Genomic DNA, 22,205 nt, shown 5'->3' with positions numbered 1-22,205 from the left:
ATTTATAGAACAAGAAACAACTAGCATGGACAAAAATATCACATGGAAAATCGTAATACCATGAAGCGGTGGTGAACCGAAGAAGGAAAGTAATATGAGCAAAAGTTACCATCTCAGGAGAAAAGAATGAACAAAAATTATGGTTGCCATGAACAAGTTTTTTGCATGAAAACATCTAAAAACAGAGAGAAAAGAGAAAACAAAACACTTCGGAGGAAAAAGTGGTCGACATCAGCAAAACCATCAACATGTGTCGTTATGAAGAAAATCTGACTAATGTCAAATTCAAAATCAGTAGACATGCAAATAGACACTCGCTTGCTTTATTCAACATATATACGGTCCAGCTCAACACACTGGCCGACCACAACCCTTCATCCGTGCCATCCCACGGGCTTTGCATTGCGGCCAAAACAGCTTCATCAACAGGAAAATAAACACAACTCGCCTCAACGTGAACGAGCACGCTTCTGGCCACTCATGAACGTGCACATGCAGCGTTCCTTATTTGAAATGGGAAATATACAACAATAACATAACGCCATAACATTCATCAGATGGAGATGCTGTTGGGGATGCCCTTGGCTGTGATCCCGGTGGCGCTCTCACCATCGATGTCAGATGTGTTGGGGTAGAGAAGCATGTAGGGGAATTTTGCTGGCCCATTCCGGTTCTTGAGTTGGCGATTCGCGTTCATATTCATGATTCTCTTCTCGATGTCGATCAACTTCTGGCTGAAGTCCTCGAACGCCTTTTTCGCCTTCACATCTGATGTCCACTTTGGCTCATCGCGCTGCCCCAGGTAGACTTCGTCGGAGGAGTGGTTGGACAGGACCTCGATCACCGACACTCCAATGATGCTTTGGAGCTGGCTCGTGATGGTGTGGATGAAGGCCAGGTCCGGGTCAGTCTCCACCTCCTTGTACTCCTTGGTGCCCGGCTCCGGCATCTGCCGTCGGCTCACCGTCGGACGGTTGGGGAGGTAGCCGGCGTATGAGTACTGGCCAAAGTTGACGGCCGCATGCAGCGCAGAGGCGATCCAGATGATGGTGGCACATGACCTGACGAGCTCGTTCACGGTTGTCATCTTGGGCCACCAGGGCTGGTCTTTGATGTCGCCATGGCCGACCTCACGCACCTCCTTCCACCATGCCTGTAGCTCGACGTCGGACCGAAGCACGTCATCACAGGGGTAGTAGATCCTGCAGTACTCGTCGACCCAAGTCTCGATGGCCGACCAGACGGCCAACCCATCCACCGCGTACGGATAGTCCTTGATGTGCAGCGACACTCCGCACGGGCTCTCCGTGTCCTCCTTCGCCACACCTCTCTTGATCAGGTCTACCGGCAGTGCCTGCTCGGTGAAGTTCCAGTTCCTATAGACTTCAGAGGAGATTCTCAGTGCGTGCTCACCTGGACAGACCGTCATCTCGAAGAAGCCACCAGCGCTAATGAGGACTTGGCGTGCCAGGGCGTTGATGGTCATGGTGTCGCGGTAGTGTGGCTGCAGGAGCTTGTGGATGGGATGCGTGACGCTGAGCTGCCGGTTGGTGGCGATCACGAACGGCTCGATGACTGCGTGCGTATGGAGCCAGTGGCTGATGAGGCCGTGCCACGCGGAATCGTTCACGGCGGCGTAGGCCTTGGCCAGCTGCCAGATGGTGTCTTGGACAGCCCTCTCCGACTCCGAGCCACAGGAGGGGGGCGTGTAGACCTTGCTGTCGGCGCCGACCACTTTGGTGCCGAGGTCGTTAAGTAGGGGCTTGCTGAGCTCGATGGCGATTGGCTTGAGAGTGCCGTCGTCTTGCAGGAAAAGAAGCGTCCTGGTGGCGTAGACGAATGTGTTTGGAAGACTGTTGATCTTTAGCAGGTGAGGCATGAAGTTGTCGTGGTGGTCTAGGATGAAGAGCCTCTTGGCGTCGATTGCCTTGTCGACGCTGAGCTTGCCGAGGTTGTGTTGGATGTGCTCCACCGTGATCTTGCTCGTCTGGTCACCGTACCCTTCAAGCGTGCTCCTCGGAGGGAACACCTTCAGGCGGGTGATGATGTGTGGGTTGAGGCCGGCGAGCATCTCCCGGGCGAACTCCTCGTCCGTCCGCCACGCGAGCTTGTCCTCCTTGATGACATGCGGCATGGGCATCTTGAGGAGGAAGTCCCCGCCGGCCGGCATGATGCTCCTCAGCGGCGGGAACGATTTGAACAGCTCGTCCAGGGCGGGGATGTCGGGGATCTTAAGCCCGCCTTCGTAGAGCTTGTACATGTCCTCGAAGTCGTCGAACTCGCGCGGCGAGACGGAGTCGAACTGCTGGCGGAGGAGGGGGAGGATGCCGCCGGAGATGGCCTTGATGAGGTAGGCCGTGAAGTCGGCTTTCTTGACATGGTTGAAGTTCTCGTCGCGGGGGACATAGAACTGTTGGAGCACGGGTAAGACGTTCCTGCTCTCGCACGTGGGGTCGGTCACCATGGGCTTCCTGCCGGTGCGGCCTCGGCGCGGGTATGGGTACAAGCTGTCCGGGCCGCCGAGGGTGGGGCGAGGGTTCTTGTGGTCTGGATCGCCGAGGTCGTTGTAGAGGTCGTAGCGGTAGACGCGGTCGTGCTCCTCATAGGCGCCGTTCTTCTGCCTGGGGTCGTCCCCTCGCAGGATCCGGAGCTCGTCCTCTCGGAACGGCTGCAACAACGTCGGCATCTCGCTTGGCAGGTACGTCTGCATTGCATGTCATGATTGTTCAGTTCACTTATTAATTGTTCATGGTCCGATGAGGAAGTCGGTGTTTATCCTCCTTTTATTTTCAGAGAAACACTAAAAATCTAACGTCAAATTTTTAGGCATAACAAATTTGATGTTTTATGGCAATTTATATTGGTGCGATGACGATAAATTTAGTTGTTAAGCATGACAATTTGATGACAAAAAATGAATTGAGACAGATTTGCCATGCTCGTCAACTAAACTTGTCATCCTCGCTTAACATAATTTACCATGAAAAACGTTCGATTTGTCATGTCAAAAAACCTAACGTTAGATTTGCATGTAGCGGAGTACTTTATTTTATATAAATGAGAAAGGTTCATGAAACTGATACATGAATATGTCCAACTAGAGCTAGGCGAGCACACTTACGTCGTTGGTGAAGAAGACTCGGTCGTAGTGGTACTTGTTGGTGTTATAGACCCATGAATTTGCGACGAAGACGATGGGGCCGGCGTGGCCGGGGATGTCGTCGATGGTGATGGTCTTGAGGAGGAACTGGGTGGCATGGTAGTTCCGAACGATGACGGCGCCAGGAATGCCTTGCTTCTTCACGTCCCAGTCAAAGGTGACATCGTAGGTGGTATCGCCGTGGTTGATCGGGGGCAAGTGGAGCACCCAGTGCTCAACCCGCTCCTCTTCGCCCAAGAGACCCCGGGTGCCACTCTCATCATCTGCATCCATATATGCGATCGATAGCTTGCTTAATCACTTTGCGGGGGGTTACTAGCTATACATAAATGAAGGAGGTGTGTATCAATCGATGGAGAGACCAAGTTTTTTTTTCCTGGGAATGTTAAAAATTTGACGTCTGAACGAAAGAGCCCAGCACTTTGCATCCCTTGTGCGAACCATTCACTCTCACGCATCCTTCTAAGCGAACATTAGGGATGCCAATTTGTATGTTTACATCATTGCAATTTTAATTTGTTGTTGTTGATGTAGCATGGCAATTTCCCTGCAGCCAGCATGGCAAATTCGGAGCATTCTTTTTAGACTGAAATTCTGCATGTTGCAATTATGACAAACCCCTGAAAACTTATGGAAATTACTCTTCCATAGCATAAGCAATTTGCTGACAATCCTTTTATACAACATGACAATTTTTACTTTGAAACATGGCAATCCTTATACAACGGCATGGCCATTTTATCTGTTTTCGCATGACAATTCCGAAGCGTTCGATTGGAGTGTTCTCTTTAGCAAACTAAAACGTTAATTCCTTCCTAACTGGTCGGGGAACAATTGTTCGTTCGGGCCGCCCCATGAGGGAACGTAAGATGTGTATTGACGTCTTTTTTCCCTCTATTTTGGAAAAGGAAATAATATGCATTTGCCTCTTCTTAAGTATAAGAGTGTCGCTAGATCTTAGTCGACTAAGATTTAACCAATGTCTCGGTCAAGTGACCGAGCATATAGAAAAGAAAGAAAAAAATTAATTTTTTTACACGAATCTTCACGTTTGATCTTGTGAATGTAGCATCGACTATGACTTGGTTAATTAGGTCGCGGTCGGAGATTTAAGAATCCCGTAAATATAAACACATAGGATATGGACGGATGCGCTTAGATGCTCCTTACTCGGGTCGGCGACGGTGGAGCTGATGAGCTGGCAGGTGACGCCTTTGGTGGTGACCTCGTCCCAGGTGTCGTGGCTCACGGGTTGCTGCCAGTGGTTCAAGTCGAGGAGGTTCCTGCGCATGAGCACCACCTTCCCCTTGAGCTGCGGCGGCGTCATCCACCCGAACATCTTCCTCACACTCTCACTCCGCTCCTTGGCTGGCTAGTTGATCGATCAACTAGCGCTCAGGCTGCTTGCTTGCTTTGGGACGAGGAAGCTCACGAGTGCCCTTTTATAGGAACCGGAGGTCGGATCGGAGGACCGTGTGCCGGAGCTAGCAAGGCAGGCTAGCTGCACCCTGCACGTACGCGCGTGTGCGTGTTACACGCCTATGGCTGCCGTCGTTCTCTACGTACCCTGGCAGGCCCGCGTCGTCTTCCTTCCTGGCGTCCGGTTCTCGCAGCGACGTGTGGCGCCGGCCGGCCTCCACCGGTCGCGCGTTATCGCGTCGCTGCATGCGGACGATTCAGTCGATGCCATGCAAATAACCCATGTGAATTTGCATGTGCGTATGTGTGAACATGGTAGACCTATTAAGTGATCACAAGGCGACGGAGTTGAAGAAAATGCATCCACCGTACATACACTGTTTATGGCACTCTTAAGTACGTAGAGTCCTGCCAGTAGTTACTTGATTAATCTAGTGGTTATAGCTTCTACTGGAATGTCTGAAAACGCAGGACCGGACGTACAAAGGCTCGGGAACGATGGGAGGAGGAGGGAGAGCAGGAGAACCATACATTGATACATGTTATGTACGTGCATGCTACTCGACGCTACTCGTCATCGCTGTCTAATGGCCGGCGCATTCGTCGTCCGAACCCTGGCTAGCTAGCTGGCACTGTCGTCTCGTCTCTCGTGATACACGCTTCCGATCTCGACTTGTGCTAGTATTGACTTCGGAAGTTCCTATGGAATGTCAAGGCTCCAGCTAAAATTAATTTTTTTTCTGTGGCTTCTCAGCAGAAAAAGTATTTTGACCAGAGACAATCTTTTTAAAAGGGGTGGAAAGGTGACAAAAACTATGTTTTTCTGTGGAAAGGATGAGCCATTGATCTTTTCGTTTCTTGCTCTGTTGCTAAACTCATTTGGAACCTAATTAGATGTGCCTTTGATTTGCGACCAGTTCCAGCTAATCTCAATGATTGCTTTGGGGGTGGATAAAAAGCTTCTCTAAGAATGACAAAAAAAATAGTTCCGGTGGGCAATTTCTGCCTTGCTATGGACAATTTGGAGATCTGGTAATGTTATTATCTTTGATAGGAAAAAACATGAATGATCCTCTGGGATTGATTAAACTAACGTGCAACTGGATTTTGGATTGGGCTGTGTTGCAGATAAAGGACCCAGGGGAAAAACTGCTGATGCTGGGGGCAAGGCTAATAGAGCAGGTAGCAAGTGAAATATATCGGGCTTCTCAAGGGTGGAGATTTGGCGTCCAAAACCGGAGGTCTAAAAAAACCTGGGCGATTCACAAAGCCTATCCACTTCATCATATATATCTCATACTCCCTCCGGTCATTTTTAGTTTGCATATAAGTTTTGTCCGAAATCAAAGTATGTGTACTTTGACCAAACTTGTACAGAAAAGTATCAACATCCACAAAAGTCAATCAATATTGTTAGACTCATTACGAAATGTAGTTTTATAGATTATATATTTGGTATTGTAGATGTTGATATTTTTTAATTTATATTTGGTCACACTTTGTAAAGTTTGACTTGACACAAATCTAATACGCGGAGTAAAAAGGACCAAAGGGAGTATGAGACATATATGATGAAGTGGATAGGTTGTATGTTAAGATAAATAAGATAATGAGGATGAACTTCTTATGTGATATAGAATACGACAAAATCCCTTTCTCAGCTCGAGCTCAAATGCTCCTGATATGAATAGTAAAATAAAAAGAAAACATTAGAAGACAAAAAAAAGGATTTTTGGGACAAATATTAAGAAAATTTTGGAATGCTTGTAAGGTTTCATTATGGAATTGCATTCGTGGAAGTCGTGGCATAATAAAATCGAGGCTCCAAAATGCGTTGAGAGTTTTCATTTTCAGAGCATTTATTTTGTTTTTTCAGCCATGACTTTCAAGAATGTGATTTCCTGGTGAAACTTTGCAAGCACCCGAAACATTTGTTAATGTTCGCCAGTTTTTTCTTTCTAAAATTACTGTTTATCAAAAAGCATATGAGCTTACGAGCAGATACTCCACATCCCATACAAGGGATTTCTTAGACCAAACACAAAAATTGGACTCAAAATCCAAGGGGATTTCTTTTTATATGCAAACGGAAGCGAAGGTTTCCACGATTTGTGCCCAAGTCGCCGTCGGATCGAGAATCGAAGGACGAGATCGACTCAGATGCATTCGCACAAACCGTCCCGCACCGAAAGCGACGTCCCGAGACTGCACGGTGAAACAGGTGCTACACTCCCACTCTCGTCTCGCACCGCGCCGCCGGCGGAAGCGATGGCGGAGCTTCGGCAATCGACGGCGCATCCAACTCCCCAGCAAAGCGCGACTCCGACGCGTCCGCCGCATCCTCCCAATTCGCTTCCACCTCCGCCGCCCGCGGCCGCGACGACAACGACGACGGCAAGGGCGCCCACCGCTCCTCACCTCTCCTCCCGCACCACCATCACCACAAGCAGCTCCTTCCGTCTCCCCTCCGCTCCCTCCTCGCCCTCGAGGACCCCAGGCCCCCCACCGCCTCTCTCTCCTACCGGATCTTGCTCGCCGTCCTCGCGCTCCTCCTGCTCGCGGCCCTCTTCTCCGCGCCCTCCCTCTGGTCCCGCTTCGTGAGTTCCTGCTCCTCCCTCTACACTCGGTTTCTTCAGAATCCCAACCTAGCACTTACATTTTTGTTTGTTTATCCTAGAACGTGCCCTTCTTGTGCCAGAAGGAGGGGATCACGCTGCATTGCCCTCAGGTGAAGTGCTCCTGATCTCGGCGATTCGTGTTCACGTGAGAAACTTCTGTTTGTTAGGATGATCTCCACCGTGTGGGCCCAACGGCCCACCGGCCCATAGATCCGCGCCCTGATCGGGGGCGCTCGACCCACTATGGGTCACGGGCCCCTGTCACCTGCACTATATATAAAGAAGTGGGGGCCGGCGGCTCGCATCATGAGGTTCGTCACGACGCCGTACAACCCACCTACACCCCTACCGATCTAGGGTTAGTGCAGTGCTGATGGGAAGTGCCGCCACCACTTCGCCCACGATCTGTCATCACCACCGCCGCCATCCACCATGACCACCCCATCGAGTTCATTGATCCAAGGAGAAGGTAAAAACCACCGTGAATCCTTAACCCTAACCGATCCAGAGAATACAACAATGGTATCAGGCCATGCTAGGCTAAGATTTTCGGTACAAAGAACAAACAGAGAAAGAAAGATCCCTCCGTCCTCCCAAGAACCCTAGACAGGGCAAAGAAAAATTCCTCAACGGACAAAGAAGCGCCGCCGCAAGGCCGCGCCATTCCTCTCGATCCCGAGTCGCATCGGCATGCCGAGGATTCGGGAAGAAGAACACCACCCCGAGAGGGGCAAAGGGCGCCGCTCGCCAAACCGCTCGACGGCGGCGCACTCACCACGAGGGGAACGCGCCACCGGCGAAGGGGATGGCAACGGACGCCGCCGCAACGGGTGCTCCACCGTCGAACGCACAGGGGGAGCAGAGTTTGACTCTGCTCGCGGCTCTCTCTCTCTCTAACAGGAGGCGTGAGGTGGAAGGAGAAAAGGGGGAAAGGAAAGGGGCTCGCGCGCAGCGGCGGTTCTTCGCCGTCGCCGGCGGCCGGCGAAGCCCGAAACCCCGCTGCGGGACAGAGACGGCGCAGGGAGAGCGGGCGCAGCTGGGCCTCGTTCTTTCTTCCACAGTAGGTGGAGAAAATGAAAAGGAAAGGCAAGGAAAAGAGGTGGCTTGCGCGGTGCAGTGGCTTTGGACGCCGTCGCCGGCGGCCGGCAGAAGCCTCACCGGTGGCTGGGCGCAGCCCGTGCGAGGGACGGAGACGACGAGGGGAACGCGGAGAGACGAAAGGATTAGGTTTTTCCCAGATCTGTGTGGCGTAGGCTGTTTTGACCGACCTAAAAGGGCGCCGGACCGTCCGATCAGATCGAACGGCCACAAGCAAAACCCTAGCTCAGCCTCTGGGCCAGTGGGCCGAAAGCACTGATGGGCCTTTTGGTCCGTCGAACAGGCCGCAGCTCGGACGGCTCACTGCAGGCCTTTGGGCCGTTTTCGGCCAGAAGTGACCCGAACGGCACGCGCACAGAACATTTTCAGTATCCCTTGTTTTTTCTTTATTTTGTCCAGTTTTTTGGACAAATATAATACAGTTTTTTCTATTCAAATTATTCAGAGAAATTTTTTGTTTAGAAAATAAAAAAAGTAAACAGAAAAAGTTCTGAAAATGAAAATAGAAAATTTTCAGAAAAAGAAAAGTTCATGTATTATATAAAGTAAAAGTTTCAGTAGAACTAAACAAGTTCATGATTTTTTATTCGGTGAAAGAAAATTTTCTGTAAAAAGTAAAAAGTTCATGCTTTTTTTATTCATGTTTTTCCGCTGCGTAAATAATTAATAGTACTCTTTTACAAAGAAAGAAAAAGTATTATCCTCCAATTAAATTGGAACCAACGGGAAAATTTAATTGGATGAACAGTTTTTTGAGAGAAGTTTTTTCACTTGTGGGTGAAATCAGATTCAGATAGCTTCTGCTATGACGGTAGAAAGATATTTGATTAAAGTTTAATTATGGTATTGCTATTTTCTGACCAATGTTGATGATGACAATATTATAATTCAATGAGTCTTATAGTTAAAAGTTCAAATCTCTGATAATTTTTGTATCAAAGTGACCAATTTTCAGAGCATTTGATAAAGATTGAGAAATGTATATTAAAAGTTTTCCGCTGCAATAAAGTTGATAATGATGATTATTTTCTTAGCAAAGTCGCTTAATAGAAATTTTATCATCACATTATTTACGAGTTATATGCATTATTTCCATTTCCGCCCAACGGTGATATGGAATTAATGTAGAAGGATGATGTTTTATTCTAATTCTGCCCAACGGTGATTTAGAATATAAAAGAAAGTTTTTCAAAGTCTAATGTGCATTTTTTTTTAACCAGACCAACATGGGGTTATTTTTTATGCTCATTATTGTTGAATATTGGCTAAGTTTTCTCAGACTAAAAGTTTTACATGCTTTCATTCGTGAAAGCGAATGGCTGGGTACTTGTGACCCGAAAGATGACCAAGAAAGGTCATAACGTGAGGGAGTATGTTCTCTCTAAAGAATGGCTTCAAAAGAAAAGAATTCTTGGATATTAATCCAAGAAAAGAAAACAGATAGATCATTGAGAGTCTTGGTTGACGAATGGCTTTCATGTATTCTATATGAAGAAGATTTCAGTCAACATGATTTGAGATAAAACAATCAACATGCGTGTTTAATATTTGACCAACGTCGGATCAAGCATGTGTGTCAAAGAGCATTCGGATCTATTTCTGAATTTGATGATTGAATATGCAGTCAAAAGAGCCAATTCTGGCGTTTATGTCCCTTACAGGGAATTACCCGCATAGCGGAAACAGATGATTATGATAAAACCCGCATGGCGGGAAAAGTCTGGGAAAATACCTGCGTCGCTGGGTAAAGTTGACATAGTATTATGTCAAAAATCCTATATGGCAGGAGAAATTTTGGCAAAGAACTTATCCTGTATGACAGGACAAAGATATGACGACTCATGTGCGTTTAATGTGTCCCACTCTGGAAGAAAAGTATGGAGTAGCTATTATGCTTTCCTAGTATCGACCGTACACCTTATGTGTAACGGTCATTAAGCATTCAATAAATCCAAAGAGAATAAAAGTGAGAGATGAACCTAAAGATAAGATTGATATGCAAGTGTGACTTGCAAAAGTACTAATAATAAAGAACTCTTTTGAGTTTCTGAAATGGAATGAGGAAAAAGTACTCACATACCGGTTAACAGGTAACTTCATTTCGCATGAAGTAATCAGATGAATGAAATAGATAATTGAAGTTTCCTCAATTCACAAAAGTGATGAATGGTTTTCGAAATTGTGGCAGAAAATTTCTTGCCACATTTCGAGGGGGAGAAAGAAATATTAGACAAATTAAGAATGATGAAACTCCCCTATACTTTAGATAATGTGATGCATATTATGCATCTAAAGTGATCCATTAATGAAGAATGTGATCGTCTGGGGGAGTACGACGGTCATAATAATACCCCTAAAGAACAGAAATAGTCGTATTCCTGGATCTTTTATAGTTTCAACAGTAGACTAAGGAATACTAAGACGGTGCTTAAAAGTGCCATAAAGAAGAAAGTTTTAATAGAATAAACCCAAATAATAAAGTTTAAAGATACCCCATTTTAGTGAAGATGGAGTAAATCTGGGGGAGCATGGTATGAAAATACCAAAGACTATAGAATTAATTTGCCTCTTGGCAATGACAGAGCAACAACAGCCCCATATGAAAGAAGTGCTAGTACCTGAGACACAGATGGTCTTAAGGAATGAGAAAATCAGATACTTCTAATTACTATAAAGTCTATGTTAGTGAAATTCAAATGGAGGTTGATCCCACCTCATTTAAAGCGCTCAATCGAGTTTTGAGACTCATAAGTAATTTCCAATGGAGCCAAAAAAGTAGGCAAAGGGTCTACAAGGTCAATGTGACTCCAAAGGAAATATGTAAAGGTGTAAAGCATGACTTAAATTGAAATTTTTGTGCATGATCTGAGTTACATCAGATGAAAGTAAAGAACACAAGGGATACTGCTTCAAGAAGTCTTTTATGGACTAGAGCAAGTCTCTAGACAGTGGCATTTAAAGTTAAAAGAATCATATGTTATTTTGGGTTAAAGAAAATGAGGGGACAATTGTATTCGTGCAAAGTTATAGAATGGGAAATTCATTTCCTAATCCTGTGCATGTGGATGACATCCTACTTGCTAGTGGTGATGTCAACCTACTGCAGGAGGAGAAAAGAAGTTCTTGTCCTCAAAGTTCAAAAGAATGTTCTCGGTAGAGTGTCTCTCGTTATAAGTATCGAGATTCATGAAGAAAGGAATAAAAGGGGGTATTAGGGATGTCGAATGGACATGCTAAGAAAGGTCTCTAAAGTATGCATGCGAGAAAACCTACGCTTGTTCTTATAGTCAAGGGTAATGGAACTAAAAACAATGGTGTTCCAAGAGTTGATGAGAAAAGATTGAAAACGGATATGGTACCATATGCTTTAGTTGTTGGAAGCTCAATACATTACCCTGACACAGTTCACGTCCATATATAGATCACTGGAATGGAGTCAAAGATATCGGCCTCATGCTGAAAGAAATAAGTGCTCTCAAAAGATTGTGAGTACAAAGACAGGACTTGTGAAATGTATAGCGAAATCCACAATTGTCGCTAACTTTCATACTTGGAGGTTTTTGTGTGGAAAAGCTCCAAAGAAAGAAACAATTATCATCAATGTGATGCAAAGATATGTTATAGCTTGATATGAGGCTGAGGGACAGGCAAAATGGTTAAGGAGACCTGTATCCGGAGTTGGTAATGGTTGACAACAACGATAACCATTTTAAGTTTTTCGCTCCTATGACAACGAGTCAAGTGTTGATGCCAAACACACTGACACAGAGTTAAGCGTTGTAAAGGAGAAAGTCCGGAATTATGTAGAAATGCTTGAAGCATAAAAGCAACAGACAAGTGTTTGCAGATCTGCTTATTAAAGGCTTACCGCCCAGTGTGTTCGGACAACACACAGTCGACATGGGTTTTATGGTATAGTCTAACATTTCCGGACAATAAAAGGGCCCAAGGTTAAAGAATTTGTTTCAAAACAGAGAGGTACGTTGTGGCTGTCTGATTCTATCGGCAATTGAGCTGTGACGATGAAACATGTTCTATGTATTGATCTGTTATGAAACGAGTAAAATAAAAGTATAAGGTCAAAAGTAAAAGTTGAGATCAAGGGGGAGAATGTTAGGATGATCTCCACCGTGTGGGCCCAACGGCCCACCGGGCCCTTAGATCCGCGCCCTGATCGGGGGCGCTCGACCCACTATGGGTGATGGGCCCCTGTCACCTGCACTATATATAAAGAAGTGGGGGCCGGCGCTCGCATCACGAGGTTCGTCACGACGCCGTACAACCCACCTACACCCCTACCGATCTAGGGTTAGTGCAGTGCTGATGGGAAGCGCCGCCACCACTTCGCCCATGATCTGTCATCACCACCGCCGCCATCCACCATGACCACCCCATCGAGCTCATTGATCTAAGGAGAAGGTAAAGACCACCGTGAATCCTTAACCCTAACCGATCCAGAGAATACAACACTGTTCTGATGAATTCAATTGTATTGGGCACAGACGAAGGAGCCTCTCTCACTGTGGGAGAACCCACGTGTTGTCACCGCGTCCTGGAAGCCCTGCGCTGAGCGTCCAAGCGATGAGCCCTCTGGCAAGTCCAGCATTGACATTACTTGAAAGACAAAAAATGTAGCATATGCTGCACCATTCACTTTTAGCCTTGCTGTACTCAGTCACTGCGAGGTCACTTATTCCTTACCATATAACCTAGATTTATGGCAATTATTTTAACTCTTGGTATGTTTAGTGATTACTGTGATGTGTGAACTTTGGTGGGGTGGCTTAAACCTGAACTACGGTGTTCTTTGAGAGTCGAATTGTGTCCCATAGTTCCATACTTCCGTTTCCATATAAGGTTGCAGATTTATGACTTACATATGGGAACTGAATCCATCTTAATGCTATGAAATATTGCCAACATTAATGTGGGGTTAAAATTGTAATGCACTTCTCATTCATAGACTTCTGTTAGCAATGTGAGTCAGAGCAGGAATACTTTCTATGTAAGGTGCAATGCAAGTTCTTATGACATATTCTAGCCATGTTTTTGTGATATTTCCCCGTAGAACCATAGTGTTTCGCTGCAAGAAAGTATACCTCAGTCAGTGGAGAGATGTGCACCCTCTGTTATATATGTCAACTTTTTGGTAAAAAAAAATCAACTTCTGCCTTTTACATCAATCATTTGTTTCCTTTCATGATTTGGCTCTGATAAGTGATAAGTGATAATAATTATATCATTGTATATAGCGCAGACGTCCCACCTGAGAAGTGAGAACAAAACCTCTGGGTATTTTTTTATTCATGCTGAGGGTGGACTGAACCAGCAACGAATAGCTGTATGTATGCACTCCTTTTATTTCAGCCTTCCTCACCTTATTTTGTGTGATTGTTAAATATTTGTTTCAGTGGTGCAATGGTTTTCTCTGCTTAAGCATAGTTCCGACTTCCGAGTCTCCGAATCTCGCTGTTACATGAGAATTGTTTTTCCTATGATGGTGGTTGTTGCTTAAACGTAATCAGCCTATACATTCAATATATTTGTCATAATTCCTTTTTATAGCATGTTTCTGCAATGATCTTCTGTTGCTTATTTAAGAAATAAAATTAGATCCTCCTTTTGTTTAATACTTATTTATTACTCCCTCTGTAAAGAAATATAAGAGCGTTTAGATCACTATATTTCTTTACAGAGGGAGTACCTGCCTAAGAAGATCATGCCATTTTCTTAAGCAGTAGGCAGTGGTAACAAATTTCCTAAGCTGACATTGAGTTTCAGTTATAACATAGGCCCATCTGTTACTTTCGAACCTTTGGTGTTTCTGCAGATATGTAATGCTGTTGCAATTGCTAAGACAATGGAAGCAACACTTATTTTGCCAGTTCTGAAGCAAGACCAAATATGGAATGACCAGACGTAAGTGCTACTTTCTCTTGTTACTTCTTCTACTTGTCTATTCCCCTGCTGGTATATTGTTCTTTAATTGATAGTCCTACTTACAAAATTCGCTTCAAAGATATTCTAATGAAATTGTCAGTTAACTGAGGATAGTGTCCTACTAGAATTTTTCGAAAATGGACTATGGTTATTCTAGCAGAACCAGTCAGTTTTTCTGCAGGCATGTGACACCAATATGCTTCTGGTCTGAGTATCGGGTTCATCTTAAGGATAATTTTCTTCTTATACTACTCCTGGAATGATCAAAATACCTGCTCACAGAAGTCACTGTTCTTCTTCATGCTTAACTATGATTGTATTGTTATAGGATATCCTAATCAGGGGCAAATCCTCCTTGATGCTACACTGGTGAATTAGTGACTACAATGTCTAGATACATCCGTATCTAGACAAATCTGAGTCAACTAATTCGGGACAGAGGGAGTAGAAACAGAATATACTATTTGGGTGGAGTTTCAATACGAATTTTATAAACTGGAAAATTTACAATATCATGTTTTGTAGGTTTAAAGTGTCTTACTCCCATACTTGGTTTCGAATAATGAACTAATTGATATTGGATATAATGCAGTCATAATTCTCTTAGTTGCAGCATCACCTGATTCAACTATGTTTAAATGATGTTTGCCATTGTATTTAAATTGTTAACGACATTTATTTTCTCTGCAGTAAATTTGAAGATATCTTTGATGTGGATCATTTTATAAACTATCTGAAGGACGACGCATGAATTGTCCGAGACATCCCTGACTGGTTCACAGGAAAAGATGAACTCTTCAGCAGTATAAAGTAGGTTATGCATTTTCTTTTACTCCCCGCCTTAAGTCTTAGGGCATATATGATTCGAAGGATTTTTGTATGAATTTTGGAGGATTGCAATCTTTAGATTTTTCCTATGTGGGTTGTTTGATTTTAGGTTTGTAATCCATATGATTTTTTCCTATGAACTCATTTCAGAGTCTATTTCATAGGATTATTTCCTTGAGTAGTACGTACTTCTTCCAAAAAAAAAACATATGGTTTCCTTTGGTGCAATCAATCCTAGAGGATTCAAGGCGTGACATTGCAATCCTAAAATTTCCTATCCGTGTGTGTTTTGGAATCTTGTGAATCAAAGTGGCCACTACAACTACCTTTCTGAAATTGACGTTACAGCAACTCGCATATACTAGTGGCATTGAAAATTTTGGTATTTTCTGTCATCAGTGGCATTTTTTTTAATTCCGTTGAATTTATCTCAATGGGTATGGGGAAGTCTAAAATTACATCCATCTTGATGTACTGTAAATCTTGTGTGTTGTCTTCATAGCTATACTTTTTTGTTAGAAAGTAGGCTGACGCCCGCACTTAGACTGAGGTCCATCATCATAGGTATATACTGCTGATCTGAAGCAGTTTATCCTGAAGGCCATCCTTGCTTCTGTCTCAAAATTAATACAACTGGACTGAGAGATTAAATGCTTAAATTAACCACTATCCGCATAGAATGGAAGTTTTAAAGCCTATTAAATTGAATCAGGTGTACATACATTTCCTTTTTTGCTTTTCGATGAGAGATACTTGAAATACACTATTTTTGGGGTTTCCTTATGAAGTTAAATGTAGATTCAGGGATTGCTACCTGCAGTCTCACCTTGTCACTGTTACTTCTTTTCACTACCTGCAGTCTCACCTTATCTTATGTTCACCATGGTAAACCTGTCTTTTTGTTTTCTTTCTTGTCTCAATGTAAATATCTCTTCTGCTTATGGCATGTGTTAGGGATCAAATGACTACTACATTGTGTTAATATGTTCTGCATATAACAGTATTGCAATGTGGTCTATGACAGCGTACTGTAAAGAACATCCCAAAGTATTCATCTGCACAGTTTTACATTGATAATGTACTTCCAAGGATTAAAGAGAAGACAATAATGTCTACTAAGCCATTTGTCGAGAGGTTGGGGTAAGTCAACAGTTGAATGCAACTATATTGTGGTATTATTTATACATTTGTTGTCTTAACTAAAATGCCCAATCTGCTTCCATGCTACAGTATGGAGAACAATGTTGTTTTTTTTTAGTTTGTGCTGTAAAAGTTACGTTGTACAAAATCTCTAATGTGCATGGAGCAGTAGAAATAAATATAATGCAAACCTTCAATTTCAGGTATGACAATGTTCCGATGGAGATTAACTGACTAAGATGCAGAGTTAATTATCACACCTTAAAGTTCTTACCTGATATTGAAGAAATGGCTGATAAGCTGGCAACAAAGATGAGGAACCGAACTAGCAGCGGGAATCCATACATGTAAGCTACAGTGAATATCTTCTGTTCAGTCTCTTTGGAGTTCATTGCTTCGGGAATGCTTATTTGATGCATGATCAAGTAATTGCCACTTCTTCTAAAGGGCCCTTCATCTGAGATATGAGAAAGGAATGGTGGGCTTGTCCTTCTGTGATTTTGCTGGAACACGTGATGAGAAAGTGATGATGGCAGCTTATAGACAGAAAGAATGGCCACGGCGCTTTAAGGTCATCTCAATTTTTGTTTTTTAAACAGTTCTGAAATTGCAGTTATCTCATCGAACTTCGAAGTGATGCCCACAACATAGCTTTCTAACAGTTTTCAATGTTGTTATGCGCACACAGAATGGATCTCACCTGTGGCCATTAGCACTGCAAAAGAGAAAAGAACGTGTTGCCCCCTTGAGCCTGGTGAGATAGCTGTGACCCTGCGAGCACTGGGATACACAAGGGAAACCCAGATATACGTTGCATCAGGGCAAGTGTACGGCGGCAAAAACAGGATGGCTCCGCTCAGGAACATGCTCCCCAACTTGGTGAGTATTGCCCGACTATTGTCCTACAGTTATTGCCCGAGTCTAGAAATCAAGAGTCTAGCTGTGCTAAATGCCCGGTTTCGAAGCGGGGATCCACTTCTGGACACGAGGAGGGGCAAAACGGACTTATTCATTTCCTGTTCTTCTTCTCCCTGAATGCATTTGCCGCGATAGACATAAACTTTGCATATATACTGTTTGCAGGTGACCAAGTAGGAGCTGCCGAGCATGGCGGAGATGGAGCACTTCCGGAAGCACGTGACGAGCCTGGCGGCGCTGGACTTCCTGGTGTGCCAGCTTGCGCCACCGGCTCAAGTCCATCAAGCCCGACAAGGGGCTCATGTCCAGGCCCCTCGGCGACCCGTACCTGGCCTGGGCCTCCTTCGCTGAGGACGTCGTCATCTGGCACCAGGCCTGCGCCGGCCTCCCTGAGCCTACCTTCCCCGACTACGACCTCTGGGAGAACCCCCTCACCCCCTGCATGTGCAGAGCATGAGACAGACCGAGTAGCGGCAGACGTGTGACAGCCACTGCTAACTGCTTCCCTTGATGTCCTCCCGATTTTGTTGATGTGACATACTACTAGCAGTAAGTGCTCATGCGGCCTTGGCTATCTAAGGTTTTTGGTGTGTTATAGATGATCAGAATTCAGTATTGGTTCACCGGCTAGATTGGTGCTTTCACGCACGGCGCAGAGGCACGATTTGTCGAAACAGATATTTCATCTTGGCTGATTGATCAGTTGTCGCATTATTGAGCTAGCTAGCTCTCATTTTTCCTTTATTTCCTTTTGATTGTGTTTAGTGGTAGTTAGAGCATCTCCAACAGCCGCGTCAAAAGGTGCGCGCGCGGGGCGTTTCGGCGCGCTCGAGCGGTGGCGGGAAAGTCGCGCGCGCGGGAACGGTTTGCGCGCGCGCGAGAAAAGGCGGCAGGTCGCGCGCTTTTTTTGGCGCACCGCTTCGGGCGCGCCTATAAAATGCGGCGCTCGCCACGCGCCTATTCCACACCCTTCTCTTCCTCTTCCGCTGCCACGCGCGCCTCCATCGCTTTCTCGGTTGCTTCCGCTGCCACGCGCGCCACCGCTCCAGCGCCCTGCCATCATGCCGCCGAGGAGCGTCGGGCTACCGCGGCGTCCGCCAGCGCCCCAACGGCGGGTTCTACTCCGAGATACGGTCCGGCCAACTCCGGCTCGGCCTCGGCACCTTCGAGACAGCGCACGAGGCCGCTCGCGCGTACGACACGGCGGCGTGGCGCCTAGGCAGGCCGCGCCAGCAGATGAACTTCCACGACGTCCACACGCTGCAGCAGGCGCTGGATGTCGCCCCGCTGCCTCGTCTTCGCACGGCACAAGACCGTACGTATCACGCTGAGCGGCAGAACCGCCTCCTCGTCGCCCATGAGGACGAGCGGGTCATGGCGGAGTGGCGCCAGCACCACCCGGAGGACGTCACCTACGAGCAAGCCTACTGGGCAAGGCGCCGCGAGGAGGAGACGCAAAGGCGCCGCGCTGAGTGGTTGGACAGGCGTCGGCGGAAGGCCCTGGCGCTATCCCAGTGCGAAATCGTTGAGAATGGTGGTGAGACGATCTTTGCGTCTTATGATGATCGTTGGGAAGACATGTGGCTCGATACCTCGGACCAGACCAACGAGGATGGCGACGATGACGATGACGACGACTGGGAGTAGGCTGTAGTTGCACTATCTAGTAGTTTTTATCTATGTCCTTGCACTATCTTAAATAGTTTTTATCTATCTATGCTATGGAACTATGTAAAATATCTATGTATCGTTTTTTCTATCTGTAAGTGCATCTAGTGCCACCCCTGGTTGGTTTTGGAGTATTGACGACAAACCTGGTTGAGGGACTAATGTGTTTGTGAGAATTGCAGGATAACACAGGTAGTAGTCCCTCATTGATTCGGTTTACCTACTGGAGATGACCCCTAAAAATGTATGAAGACATTGAAGACAATGGTGGTATGTGAAGATATTCACATTGAAGACTATGACAAGAGAAGGCATTGCGTGAAGACTATGGAGCGCGAAGACTTACTTGTTTCGTTGTTTCCTTTTCTTCTTTGTTGAGTCGTAGGAACCACCGTACTGTTAAGTGGGGTCTCAGTGAACAAAGTCAGAGTGACTGAAGTGATGCTCAACCAAATCCTATGTCTTCGAGTGAAGACAACGAGAGCAAATCTTATCCAGAGCTGGATGAGTCAGCTTTACTTGTAGCCCAAGTCAAGCTGCCGCGTGTGTTTAAAATCTGACCGTTGGAACACGTGTCAGTTCCTTAGTGACCCAGTGTCATTTCGGACAAATCAGGTCGGGTTGCCTAGTGGCTATAAATAGCCCACCCCCTACACCATAAATTGATGGCTACTCAGAGTTAGTGCACGGCTTTTGTCGTTTGAGAGCAACCCACCTCCGAAGCTTTTGAGAGAGAGAAATCCTTGCGAGGACAAAGCCCAAACACCCAGAGCCAAAGAGTGTTAGGCATCACTGAAGTCTTTCTGTCCGCGTGACCTAAAGACTTGTCACACTTGAGGACTGTGAATTCTCCAGCCGGTTAGGCGTCGCGTTCTGAGCATCCAAGAGTCATTGTGGATCGCCGGTGAACGAAGTTTGTGAAGGTTTGGAAGTCTACCTTGAAGACTTACCAGAGTGATTGGGCGAGGACTGGGTGTCCTTAGCTCAAGGGGAATAAGGTGAAGACGCGGTCTTCTGAGTTGAATCTCAGCCTCCCTAACCAGATGTACAGTTGTCACAGCAACTGGAACTGGTCCAACAAATCCTTTGTCTTCACCAAATGACTGGTTCTATCCTATCCCTCTCTTTACTTACAGTATGTCTTCGTGAAGTCATTGCCTGCTTGCATTACCCGTTTGACTTCACTGTGTGACTTCCATCGTTGATTGGCTTCATACTATCTTCCGTCCTGATCTTTACTACCTAGCTGCTATTAGTCTTCGTACTTTCACTTCATTGAATACTTGACTATGGCTTGCCTAGTGTAGTCTACCTTCCGCTGCATATCCATAGGTTCATTTCTAGTGTTTGTCTTCGAAACTCTCATGTTTTGAAGACTTTCATAAAAATCGCCTATTCACCCCCCCCCCTCTAGTCGATAACTAGCACTTTCAATTGGTATCAGAGCAAGGTACTCCCTTGTTCTATGTGATTCGGTTTAACCACCTGGAGTTTTAGCTATGTCGACTGCAGGGATAATCAAAGTCTCCGCTGCTTGCCCCGTCTTCGATGTAACTGAATATCCCTACTGGAAGAATAAGATGCGCATGCATCTTGAAGCCATTGATGTCGACCTCTGGTATGTCGTCAAGAATGGCGTTCCCAAGACTGGTGAAGGTGTCACCCCTGCTAATGTCAAGAAGTTCATTCAACTGGATTCTACTGCCAAGAACATCATCTGTGGTCATCTGACCAAAGGACAGTATGGCCGTGTAAGTGCTCTGGAAACGTCGAAGCTAGTCTGGGACTGGTTCTCCAAGGTCAACGAAGGCGTCTCAACCCAGAGAGATCAAAGGATCAGTGTTCTTTGCAACCTCTTCAACCGCTTCAAGAGAAACGACAATGAGAATGTCCAGCTCAGGTTTGATCGGCTCACTGACATCACAAATGAGCTTCGTGCTCTCGGCGCCACTGAGATCACCAAGCATGAAATCGTCAAGACACTACTGAGATCACTTGACAGCTCGTTCGACACCCTTGCCCTCATGATACAAGAACGCCCTGACTTCAAGACACTCGATCCGTCTGATATACTTGAGAGGCTCAACACACATGAGTTCCAGCTATCTGAGAAAAGAGATATCTATGGTCCCAACTATGGCCAAACTCGTGCTTTGAAGGCAAAAGTTGTTTCCTCATCTGAAGAAGAATCTGACTGCAGTTCTGATGATCCTAAAGACATTGGAAAGGAACTTGCTATGCTTCTGAAGAAGTTCCAGAAGTTCACTAAGAAGAAGGGCTTCAGAAAGTCTTCACGATCCAGCTCAAGAAATGATGAAGCTTCCACTCATGACTACAAGAAGAGAACATGTCACAAGTGCAAGAAACCTGGACACTACATCTCTGAGTGTCCACAGTGGGACAATGAGAACAAGAAGAAGAAGAAGAAGAAGAAGAAGAGCAAGGAATATGATTCTGATGACAAGAAGAAGAAGAAATCTTCAAAGTCTTCTTCCAAGTCCTCATCCAAGTCTTCATATCATAAGAAGAGCTCATCTAGCAAGGCTCGTGCTTTTGTTGGCAAGGAGATGGATTCAGAGGAGGAGTCTGCTTCTGAGGAGGCGGAGGTGGAGTCTGAGGAGGAGTCCGACCCTGGCGTTGCAAGTCTGGCTCTAGCTACAGCCTATGTCGCCAAGTCTATCTTCAACACTGAAGACAATGGCCCCGTCACCAACGCTGATGCTAATGACAAGGACGACTCTGCTCCCACCTACTGCTTCATGGCACGTGGTGCCAAGGTAAAATCACACGATGCTTACTTTCAAACATCAAGTGAAGATGACTCTGATTGTGAATCCAAACACAGCTACAAAACACTTGCTAAAATTGCAACTGAACAACAGAAAGCTATGGAACATACTCAAAAACTGTTAGACAAAAGCGATGACCTGTTGGACGCGGAAATGACCCGTTCTCAGTCCTTAATTGAAGACATAAAAAATCTTCATGTTAAGTACCAGGAACTTGAAAGTCGTCATGAAACGCTCTCAACCACTCATGAAAAGCTCTCCTATGATTATCTTCAAAGGAAGCAAGAGCTTGAGAAATTGAGAGCGGCTCATGAAGATCTTCAAAAAGAGAATGAGTCACTTCGCGCTCAACAGATCAGTTCTGCTCAGGAAGGATTTGAACCACCATGTCTAAAATGCCTTTAGCGTGATAACGCTACTTTTGTTGCTGAATGTTCTACTGCTACTACTGTTGCAATATCTTCAACTGCTGATGTGGTAACTAACCCCTCTGCTGAGGATACCACTACTATTGCTGATGAGAATGCTAGGTAGAAGACATTGCTTGAAACAGGGATGTACAATAGTCTCAAAGGGCATCAGACACTGTGCGATGTCCTCAAAAAGCAGATTCTGAACCGAAACCCT

At 45.6% G+C, this 22,205-nt stretch overlaps 2 protein-coding genes and 1 pseudogene across 2 annotated transcripts; 2 read left to right on the top strand and 1 right to left on the bottom strand.

Annotated features, from left to right (window-relative positions):
- Positions 1 to 297: 297 nt before the first annotated feature.
- On the bottom strand, positions 298 to 4,629 carry LOC109766078 (putative linoleate 9S-lipoxygenase 3). The gene is made up of 3 exons (XM_020324845.4): positions 4,331 to 4,629; positions 3,122 to 3,423; positions 298 to 2,704 (listed from the first exon to the last, which is right to left on the bottom strand). Exons 1-3 carry the CDS (start codon positions 4,497 to 4,499, stop codon positions 554 to 556), a joined length of 2,622 nt encoding a protein of 873 aa, XP_020180434.2. The 5' UTR covers positions 4,500 to 4,629; the 3' UTR covers positions 298 to 553.
- A 1,882-nt stretch (positions 4,630 to 6,511) lies between these two features.
- LOC109766077 (protein PECTIC ARABINOGALACTAN SYNTHESIS-RELATED-like) lies at positions 6,512 to 17,865 on the top strand (annotated as a pseudogene).
- Positions 17,866 to 18,357: 492 nt separating this feature from the next.
- LOC109766072 (uncharacterized) lies at positions 18,358 to 18,768 on the top strand. Its single transcript, XM_020324839.1, has one exon. It carries the CDS (start codon positions 18,358 to 18,360, stop codon positions 18,766 to 18,768), a length of 411 nt encoding a protein of 136 aa, XP_020180428.1.
- The last annotated feature ends 3,437 nt before the right edge of the window (positions 18,769 to 22,205 follow it).

This window comes from Aegilops tauschii, chromosome 6 (assembly GCF_002575655.3).
Source record: "Aegilops tauschii subsp. strangulata cultivar AL8/78 chromosome 6, Aet v6.0, whole genome shotgun sequence".
In the NCBI taxonomy this organism is placed as follows: domain Eukaryota; kingdom Viridiplantae; phylum Streptophyta; class Magnoliopsida; order Poales; family Poaceae; genus Aegilops; species Aegilops tauschii.
This window is presented reverse-complemented; position numbering and strand designations above follow the sequence as displayed.

What these genes read in the sequence shown, in the direction of transcription:
- LOC109766072 (XM_020324839.1), top strand. Translation starts at nt 18,358, where the DNA reads ATGAACTTCCACGACGTCCACACGCTGCAGCAGGCGCTGGATGTCGCC.
- LOC109766078 (XM_020324845.4), bottom strand. Translation starts at nt 4,499, where the DNA reads ATGTTCGGGTGGATGACGCCGCCGCAGCTCAAGGGGAAGGTGGTGCTC. An exon ending in CTCCACCGTCGCCGACCCGA is followed by an intron (nt 3,424 to 4,330) that starts GTAAGGAGCATC and finishes ATATGGATGCAG; the next exon opens with ATGATGAGAGTGGCACCCGG. An exon ending in GAGTCTTCTTCACCAACGAC is followed by an intron (nt 2,705 to 3,121) that starts GTAAGTGTGCTC and finishes CATGCAATGCAG; the next exon opens with ACGTACCTGCCAAGCGAGAT.